Source organism: Cebus imitator, unplaced genomic scaffold, assembly GCF_001604975.1.
Source record: "Cebus imitator isolate Cc_AM_T3 unplaced genomic scaffold, Cebus_imitator-1.0 Scaffold277, whole genome shotgun sequence".
NCBI classification, from domain to species: Eukaryota; Metazoa; Chordata; class Mammalia; order Primates; family Cebidae; genus Cebus; species Cebus imitator.
Genome location: NW_016107592.1, coordinates 1,857,445 through 1,866,966, shown reverse-complemented (window position 1 = coordinate 1,866,966; position 9,522 = coordinate 1,857,445). Strand labels below are relative to the sequence as shown.

At 59.1% G+C, this 9,522-nt stretch overlaps 2 protein-coding genes across 12 annotated transcripts in view; one reads left to right on the top strand and one right to left on the bottom strand.

Annotated features, from left to right (window-relative positions):
* Window positions 1-4,009, top strand: part of SH3D21 (SH3 domain containing 21) — a 16,371-nt gene extending 12,362 nt beyond the window's left edge. For 8 of the 11 annotated variants that reach the window (XM_037728679.1, XM_037728683.1, XM_037728688.1 and 5 more), the window contains 6 exons: window positions 1,692-1,785; window positions 1,878-1,930; window positions 2,060-2,154; window positions 2,293-3,186; window positions 3,292-3,611; window positions 3,697-4,009. In XM_037728679.1, coding sequence (XP_037584607.1) covers window positions 1,692-1,785; window positions 1,878-1,930; window positions 2,060-2,154; window positions 2,293-3,186; window positions 3,292-3,611; window positions 3,697-3,847 — 1,607 coding nt within the window. In that variant the 3' untranslated portion in view covers window positions 3,848-4,009. The remainder of the gene's footprint in view (window positions 1-1,691; window positions 1,786-1,877; window positions 1,931-2,059; window positions 2,155-2,292; window positions 3,187-3,291; window positions 3,612-3,696) is intronic. The other 3 variants (XM_037728680.1, XM_037728690.1, XM_037728689.1) reach the window with 1 other exon arrangement.
* A 799-nt stretch (window positions 4,010-4,808) lies between these two features.
* On the bottom strand, window positions 4,809-7,071 carry EVA1B (eva-1 homolog B). The gene is made up of 3 exons (XM_017501063.2): window positions 6,227-7,071; window positions 5,756-5,852; window positions 4,809-5,511 (listed from the first exon to the last, which is right to left on the bottom strand). The coding sequence occupies exons 2-3, from the start codon at window positions 5,820-5,822 to the stop codon at window positions 5,075-5,077; spliced, it is 504 nt and encodes a 167-aa protein (XP_017356552.1). The 5' UTR covers window positions 5,823-5,852; window positions 6,227-7,071; the 3' UTR covers window positions 4,809-5,074.
* Window positions 7,072-9,522: the final 2,451 nt, after the last annotated feature.

The following is a 9,522-nucleotide window of genomic DNA, read 5'->3' as shown; positions in this document are numbered from 1 at the left end:
AGAGTTTCACTCTTGTTGCCCAGGCTGGAGTGCAGTGGCGTGATTCAGCCCACTGCAACCTCTGCCTCTCAGGTTCAACTGATTCTCCTGCCTCAGCCCCTCAAGTAGCTGGGACTGCAAGTGTGTGCCACCACACCCAGCTAATTTTTATATTTTTAGTAGAGACAGAGTTTCACCATGTTGCCCATGCTGGTCTTGAACTCCTGACCTCAGGTGATCCACCCACCTCAGCCTCCCAAAGTGCTGGGATTACAGGTGTGAGCCACCGCACCCAGCCCTTCTGCCTAGTCTTGTCATCACACTTAACTCTCTAACACACTATGTATTTTACTCGTTTTATTTATATCTGCTTCCCCAGTAGAACATGAACTCAGTCTGGCTGCTGTGGGAAGAACACACACTGGGTGGGGTGGGTACAGCTAAAACCCAGGTGAAGGTGCAGGTGACCTGATCTAGAGCACTTAGTGGTAGAGATGGTGACAAGTGACTGGATTCAGGAAATACTTGGACAGTAGCATGGACAGGATTTGCTGATGGTTTGGATGTGCCTCATAAGGAAATAAAAGGAGTCATTTGGGCCGGGCGCGGTGGCTCAAGCCTGTAGTCCCAGCACTTTGGGAGGCCGAGGCGGGTGGATCACGAGGTCAAGAGATCGAGACCATCCTGGTCCATATGGTGAAACCCCGTCTCTACTAAAAATACAAAAAATTAGCTGGGCATGGTGGCACGTGCCTGTAATCCCAGCTACTCAGGAGGCTGAGGCAGGAGAATTGCCTAAACCCAGGAGGCGGAGGTTGTGGTGAGCCGAGATTGCGCCATTGCACTCCAGCCTGGTTTGGGATATGTTAAGCGTGTGATGCCCATCAGCGCTCCAACTGTAAATATTGAGAGGGAAGTCGGATATGAGTCTGGAGTTCAGGGAAGAATCAGCTAGAGATGAAAATGTGGGAGTCATTGACTTGTTGATGATAATTAAACCCGTAAGACTGGGTGAGATCTCTTAGGGAGTAAATGAGAGAGAAGATAAAGAATTCTGAGGGTGGGCCGGATGCCGTGGCTCATGCCTGTAATCTCAGCACTTTGGGAGGCCTAAATGGACGGATCACTTGAAGTCAGGAGTTCAAGACCAGCCTGTCTAACATAGTGAAACCCCTTCTCTACTAAAAATACAAAAATTAGCCAGGCACAGTGGCTTGTGCCTGTAATCCCAGCTACTTGGGAGGCTGAGGCAGGAGAATCCCTTGAACCTGGGAGGCGGAGGTTGTAGTGAGCCAAGCTCTTGCCTTTGCACTCCAGCCTGGGTGACAGAGTGAGACTCAGTCTCAAAAAAAAAAAAGGAATTCTGAGGGTGGACTGAAAAGGGGAAGCTTGTTGACACAGTCCAGGACAGGAATGAGATGAAGTCTGAGCCAGGGAAGAGCCATGGGTGCTCAGAGGGACAGGTTTTAGAAAAGTATAGATTAAAAACCTGCCAGGACATGAGCCATCTCCCTTACGGAGCCTTCTCTGACAACCGTCTGCTGGGTGTCCCTCTGGGGTACTCCCATAGTTCCCTATGCATGAGGGTGGTCAGCGTCCCAGGAGGCAGAGTCAACCAAGAGCCGTCTCCTGCCCATAGTCCCCTGCACACAGCACAAGACAGGGTCAGTGACTGTTAGATGGATGAACGCTCCATGCCTCTCTCTTCCCAGCTCCCATTAAGGAACCAAAAAAGTTGATGTCCAGAGCATCCCTCCCTACAGTCAAGAAGTTAGCGGCAGTCCCCACTGGGCCCAGCAAAGCCAAGTAAGGAGCAGGACAGGGTTGGGGGAAGGAAGGTAGAAGGAAATGCCCCTCCCTGTGCCCTACGCCCAGGGCCTGATGAAGATGTGTTCCAGGACGTCTCGGACACCCAGCAGGGACAGTCAGAAGCACACCTCCCAAGACTCAGGTAGGGGCTGCCTTCCTCCAGCATGGGGAGGCCTGGAGGACAGGAGTGGGGTGGCTGTGCTGAGGGACAGAGGTGGGAGGAGACGGAGGGTCAGAGTAGGCTTGGGTCCCTGAAATTCTGCTCTCTTAGGCCCCAGTGGCGGCTTCCAAAGTAGAGCTTCGGGCCACACTGGCCGAAAGCGATCCAAAACCCAGACTCCCCAGCAACGTTCTCTGTCCAGTCAGGTGAGGGGCAGGAGGCATGGAAGAGTGGGGATGCTGGGCAGAGGCTGGTTCCCAGCTGTGGTGTGCATGGGTGAAGCATCCCAGGCCACGGGGAACCAGACTCAACCTCAGCTGAGACTTCATCTCCCATCACGGCAGGAGGAAGAGCAGAGCAGCCCAGCAAAAGCCCCCTCTGTGAAGAGAACCCCCATGCTGGACAAGACCGCCACCGCAGAGAGGCCCCCAGCTGTGGAGAAGGCCCCCAGCTCCAAGAAGGTCCCAGCTCCTGACAGAGTCCCCTCCCCAGAGAAGACCCTCACTCTAGGGGATAAGGCCTCTATCCCAGGGAACTCCACCTTGGGAAAGATGCGGGCTCCTGACAAAGTCCCCACCTCAGAGAAGACGGTGACTCTGGAGGAAAAGACCTCTGTCCCAGAGAACTCCATCCCAGAGAAGACCCTAACTGTGGACAAACCCTCCATTCCAGAAAGGGTCTTTTCCATGGAAGAGGCTCCTGCCCCAGAAGTCCTACCTATGGATAAAGTCCTTGATCCAAAGATGGCCCCTCCAGGGGATCAGGCCCCCACCCTAGAAAAGGTGTTGACCCCAGAGCTTTCTGAAGAGGTGTCCACCAGCGATGACACTCAGTGCTATCACTTCTCTCCAGAGGAAGGCCTGCAGAAGGTCAAGTCCTTTGTAGCCAAAGAGGCTCAATCCCAGGAGAAGGCCCACATGCCAGCGGCACCCCCACTGCAGCCTCCTTCCTCAGAGAGCTGCCTGGGAGAGATGAAATGCCCCCTAGTTAGAGGGAACAGCTCCGGACCCCAGGCTGAGTTGAAGTCTGGGCCAACATCCAGGCCTGCCCTAGAGAAGCCCCCCACCCAGAAAGAGGCTACAACCCTTCTAGAGGGGGCACCTTCCAAAGACCAGAGGACTCCTGAAGAGGAGGTGCCCCCCAATGAGGACAGGCCTCTGAGAGAGGAGGTCCTCCCCAAAGAGGGAGTGGCTTCCAAAGAGGAGGTGCCCCCAAAAGAGGAATTACCCCCAAAAGAGGAATTACCACCAAAAGAGGTGCTCCCCAAAGAGGAAGTGGCTCCAAAAGAGGAGGTGCCCCCAAAAGAGGAATTACCCCCAAAAGAGGAATTACCACCAAAAGAGGTGCTCCCCAAAGAGGAAGTGGCTCCAAAAGAGGAGGTGCCCCCAAAAGAGGAATTACCCCCAAAAGAGGAATTACCACCAAAAGAGGTGCTCCCCAAAGAGGAAGTGGCTCCAAAAGAGGAGGTGCCCCCTATTGAAGGAGGCTTTGTCCAAAAAACACGTCCTATCAAGCCCTCTCCAGACTCCCAAAAGACGCTCACGCTCCCGACCCTGGTCTCAGAAAACTCGGAAAGCAAGAATGAGGGAGTCGATGTAACGACGCTGAAGGGCGAGGTGGAGTCTCTAAGAAGGGCGCTGGAGCTGATGGGGGTGCAGCTGGAGTGAGTGGGCGGCGGCGGGGTGTGGAAGGGGAGGGTCCCCCCAGCTCTCACCTGCCCAGCCCCTCACCTCCGCCTCGGCCTGCAGGAAAAAGCTGACGGACCTCTGGGAGGAGCTGAAGAGCGAGAAGGAGAAGCGCCAGCGGCTAGAGGTGAGGCGTGCGTCCCGGTGGGAGGGGGCCGGCAGCGGGTCGCCCCCTGACAAAGTCTCCACCCCACTCCCGACCAGGTCCAGCTGATGCAGGGGACCCAGAAGTGCCAGACCCAGCGCATCATCCACGCACAGACGCAGACCTCCTGAGGGCGGGCTTGGGACGGGACCGCGGCCCGACCTGGCTGGGGCCACCCACGTTCTTGCACACGACTTTGGGAAACACGAGAAAGTAAACTCTGCCTCGCAAGGCTTGGTCTGGTCGCTGGGGGCGGGGCCTGCGCGGGGGCAGGGCCTGGGCCTCCGCATTCCAGGCCGTCTGTGCCGGGCACATCTGGCCAACATGTGGCTCCCATTATCGTTCCCAAGGCCTGCGCGCGGCTATTTTTATCCACCGGATGATGAGGGGCGGGGGAGGGTGTCTCTTTCGGACGCCAGCCGCGCCGCGCCCTGGAGAAATGGCGGGCAGGAGGGGCCCCGGCGGGGTCGGGCTGTGTCGCCCGGCCTGGATTCCGGAATCCAGCTGTGCGCGGGGGAGGAGCCGGGCGGGCCTTCTCGCGAGCTCGGACCCCTCCCAGCTGGCCTCCCGGTCCACTCAGAGGGACTCCTGCCCTCTCGCTTGAATGCACCTCGGCGCAGACATGAAGTCCAGCGCCCAGCCCAAGCACACATGGTTACACCGGGGCTAATAGCACCTTAGCCTCGAGGTCAGGGTCCCGGGACCTGGTGTGTGTGTGTGTCATTGAAATGTATGAACCCAGGGCTCCGTGGGGACGGGGCGACGTGTGCCCAGGCGCTTGACGGTAAGGAATGCATTTTAATAAGGAATGCGTGTGCACTGCTCTGTGTGCGGCTGGGTGCAGACCTGTGGGCTTCTGCCCTTCTGCTGGCTGCGGAGTGAACGCGGGCAGGTGTGCTGTGTCGTCAGGCAGGTGCGGGTGGGGCTGCGGCCAGGGTAAAGGGGTCAAGCGGGGCCTCAGCCCTGGGACCCCGGCGTGGCAGGAGCCTGGGGTCCGCTGGGGGCAGGGGTAACAGAGGGAGAGACTGAGTCACTGAGAATGCAGCTTTCTTTCATTTGGTCACTTCACCTCTTCATCGTCCCCCAGAGAGGGAGTGGGGACCCTGCATCCTGCCCCCTCCCCCGCCCCCAGGGTCTTCTGGCAGGACTGGGGCAGGGAGCCTCTCAAGGGGTGGCGGTCCACGCCCAGTAGCACCGGAGAGCCGTGGGGGCCAAGGCAGTCCGAACGTCTGGGGCAGCTCTGTGCTCCTATGCAGTCCGGCACTCGCAGCGCCTTGCAGCTGGAGCCGGGGCCCATCAGTAATAGTGCATGCGGCTCAGGGTGCCCGCGCCCGTGGCCGTGGGGCTGGGCCCCAGCGTGCCTGTGCCCAGCAGGTCCGGCTGCCCGGTGCGCCAGATCTCCCGCAGGATCCGCTCGCGCTCCTCCAGCCGCTGCGCCCGCTCCAGCTCCTCCGCCGACGTGAAGACGTTGACGCTGAGGGGCCCGTCGGGCTCCGCGGACAGCTCGGGGCCCGGCAGCGTGTCGTCCGGGCCCAGCCGCGTCACCGTGTCCTCCTCGTCCTCGTCGTCGTCCTCGGGCTCCAGGGTGCTGCCGCGGGGGTCCCGGCGCTGAGCTGGGCCCCGGGGCCGCGGGCGCGGCGCCCACGAGATGCTGATGACGAGCAGGCAGAGGGTGAGCAGCAGGCCGAAGCAGACGCCCAGCACGAAGTAGAGGCCGAAGCTCTCTGGGTTGGCTGCGAGGCACAGGGCGGGGGTCACAGAGGGGCCCGGGCGGGTAGGAGGCGTCCCAGTTGGAAAAGACCCCCGGTTCTAGGTCTGGGGGCAAGGCCTGTAACCCCTAGTCAAAGGGCATGAGGGAACCGCCAGCGGGCAAGGGGGCGGGAGCGGGGCGGAGGGGACGGGCGAAGCGCTGGGGAGGGAACGGGATGGTGGGCAGGGAAGGGTCCAGGTCCCCGGTCTTCCGGCGCCCGCCCTCACCGCGGATGTGTGCGTAGGCAGCCAGGCTGTTGCTGAGCAACTCCATGTCCCTTCGCGGGGCATCCATGCTGTTCTGGGGGACAGCTCCCCTGCCAGCCTGCGAGGTCAGCAAAGTCAGATCCTCCTCCCAGCCTGGAGCCGACACCTACCCCTTCCGCGGGCAGCTCCCAGGTTCCACCCTGGAGAGAGCGCTTCCCTAACTTCGTGGTGGCCCCGGGCCCTGCCGGGTGGGAACCCTCTCCCGAGCACGAACGCCCCTCCAGCCCGGGTAGCAGCGCCGGGGGCTGCGGGAGGCCCCGCCCCCTTGTGGGGTCCCAAGTGGAGACTGAGTTCCGGAGTCCTGGGGCGGGATGGAGGATGGGGACGCGGAGCCTCCTCTACTCCCCAGCCGGGCTCCGGGAAGGGAAGCCGCCTCCCTCCCCGCCCCGCCGCCCCGCGGGTACCCACAGGCCCGGGGCCGGGCCCACTCACCGTCAGCGCCCCGCTTCCCGGCTGCCCAGCCCTGGCGCGTCCCGCGGCCGCATACACCGGCCCCCGCCCCCGCCCGCTCTGGTCCCGCCGCCCCTCCGGCCTCGCTGGGCTCCCAGGCCGCGGCAGCGCGGGCGGGACACGGGCCGAGGGACCAGCCGCCGGAAAGTTTCCTCCGAGGAAAGAGGAGGGACGGGACGGGACGGGGCGGGGCGGGCGGGGAGGCGGGGAGGAAAAGGGCCGGGAGAGGAAGGGGAGAGGAGCAGGCAGCCGGGAGGAGGGAGAGCCCGGCCCGCGGGCAGTTCGTCCCCCACAGGAAACCGCCGGGGAGGCCGCGGCAGGGACCCGCCCCCAGGCCACTAACAACAACAACAGTGAGGCTGGAGCTCTGCCTGCGCGCGGGCCCGGGGGCTGAATCCTGGACAGGTTCTTTCCCTTACTCCGCCTGACAACCCTGCGACGTCGTACGATTATCCCCACTTCGCAGATAAAATAAACGGAGTCATGGAGAGATTGAGTGACTTTACCAAACCGTCAGAATTTGAACCTGCTGCTCTCTGACCCTAAAGCCTGGGCTCGAAACCACCGCTCCCCCTCCTAGGAGGCCCCATCCGGAGAAGACCGCTTCTCTTCCCCAGACCCACGCCAGCGTGGAAGGGAGGGGACTGTCCACCCCTCCTCCCAGGCCCCAGGCTTGAATGTGTCCCCTGGCCGAGCTCTGGCCTGGTCACGCAGGGTTAATGATTGTTGGGCTGCGGCTCTGAGCCAGGCCCCGGCCAGCAGCCTCGCAGACCCCCAGCTCGGGGCCTCTGTGCCTGCGAGCTCCTGCGCTCTTGTGCACCAAGCAGCTTGTGGTGGCTTGTGGCGGATCCCACCCCATTCCGTCCCCTCCCGCCCCATCGTGCTCCCCACCTACCACCCCAAGGCTAAACCTGCTTGTGCTCACACGCATTTCCCACCTGGGCTTGTGCATGCAATGTGATGTGTGTGTGACTGGGGGCTTCCTTCTGCCCTGCCTCCCCAGGGTCCCCTATCATGGGCCTCCCCTCTCTTGCTGAAGTTAGGATGAGGGGGAGGCTGCTTTGGCGGGAGCCTTCGAGAGGAGGAGGGAAGGAAGGGGGAGAGGAAATTGCAGACATGCCTGAGGCCTGTGGGCCAGCGACCCTCTCCCTGTCCCGGGGGCAGACCCCTACTCCCCCAGTCCCAAGACTGGGTTCAAGTAGAGGGCAGATCTAGGTGGGGGAGGACTAGGACTGACTCCCATGGGGATGGAAAAGGGACTCCTGGGTGTCTTTGTGACTGTTTAGTCTGTTCTGTGAGAGTGCATGGTGGTATTTTTGCCCACATCCATATATTTGCGTATTAATGTGGTGTATTAGTATTGTTGTGGGGGATGGGTGTGTGTGTGTCAATTTGTGCAGCTACTGGTCCACAAATACTGTGTATGTCTAGTACTTCCTAGTCTAGACCACAGCATCTGTGGATTTAAACAACTTTGGATCAAAAATATTCAAAACCAACATTACATCTGCACTGAACATGTACAAGCTTGTTTTCTTATTATTTCCTAAACAACAGATGTATTTTTTTCTTTGAGACAGGGTCTCACTCTGTTGCCCAGGCTGGAGTACCAAGGTGCTATCTCAGCTCATCACAACTTCCACTTCCTGGGCTCAAGAGATCCTCCCTTTTCATTCTCCCAAGTAGCTGAGAGGGACCACAGGTCCCTCAATGTGCACCACCACGCCTGGCTAATTTTTGTAGAGATGGGGTTTTGCCATGTTGCCCAGGCTGGTCTTGAACTCCTGGGCCCAAGTGATCCACCCACCTTAGCATCCCAAAGTGCAGGGATTACAAGCGTGAGTCATCACACCAGCCAATAGTATATTTTCATAGCAGTTACATTGTATTAGATATTATACGTAATCAAGAGATGATTTAAAGTGTACGGGAGGATGTGTGTAGGTCAAATGCAAATACTGAACCATTTTATTTTACCTCAGGGACTTGAGGATCCTCAAAAGGGAGGTCATGGAGCCAATCCCCTGAGGATAGTGAAGGACAGCTCTAATGGGGATTTAACAAGAAACAGAACAGACACAAATCTTTGCCCTCTCGGAGCTGACACTAAATTGGAGAAAAAATAGAAGATAATCTCACATGCTTCTAAGTGCTCAGGGATGACAGGATAGGGTAATGTGATGGACAACACCTGGGGGTGGCTCGTACAGGGACATCCACAGTGAGACCCGAATAGGGGGCAGCTGTGCTGGGTTCTGGGGCGAGTGAGCAGGATCAAGGGCAGGAGTAAGAGCGTGCTTGAGATACCTCCCTCCAAGGGCAGAGAGCCATGCAGATGGTGTGTGGGTGCAAGGGAGAGTGGCAGGGGCTGCCCATGCAAGGGCTCGCTGGCCTTGCTGAGGAGCTTGGTTTGTGGTGGTGATGGTGTTTTGAGACGGAATTTTGCTCTTGTTGCCCAGGCTGGAGTGCAATGGTGCGATCTCAGCTTACCACAACCTCCGCCTTCTGGGTTCAAGTGATTCTCCTGCCTCAGCCTCCTGAGTAGCTGGGATTACAGGCATGTGCCACCACACCTAATTTTGTATTTTTAGTGGAGATGGGGTTTCTCTATGTTGGTCAGGCTGGTCTCAAACTCCCTTCAGGTAGTCCGCCTGCCTCGGCCTCCCAAAGTGCTGGGATTACAGGTGTGAGCTACCGTGCCCAGCCAGGAGCTTGGTTTTTCGTGTAAGTGTGGTAGGGAGCCCCTGGAGCGTTGATCAGGGGAGTGGCATGGTCCCCTGACACACTTTGGAAAGATCCCTGTATTGGCTCAGTGTAGGGTGGCCACTGTGTGCAAGAAGGGGAGCAGGGAGGGCAGAGAGAGCGGGGCCGGTGGAGGGGTGAGAGGGCTCAGACTCAGGTGGTATTCCGAAGGGAGTTCCTGCCCTGGACTTGGACGTGAGGGAGAGAGTTTAGAGGAACACCTTGATACTGGGGCTGGGGCACCTGAGGAAAGTCCACATGGGGAAGCAGTTTTGGGGGGAGTCAGTTTCACCGTAGATAGGTTAGATCTGAGAATGCCCATTAGCTATCTGGGTACAGGTGTTGGCAAGGAAAGTGGAGCCCCCAAGAGTCTGGCTGGAAAAGATATTTGAGAGTCCTCACCACATAAGATGGATTTACCACCCCAAGATCTGGGGAGGCCAACCACCTGGGGCAAGGGGGCAGAGAGAGAAGGGCCTGAAGCTCAAGCCCTGGACACCTCCTGGAGGTGAAGTCAGCAAGAAGAGACCAGTGAG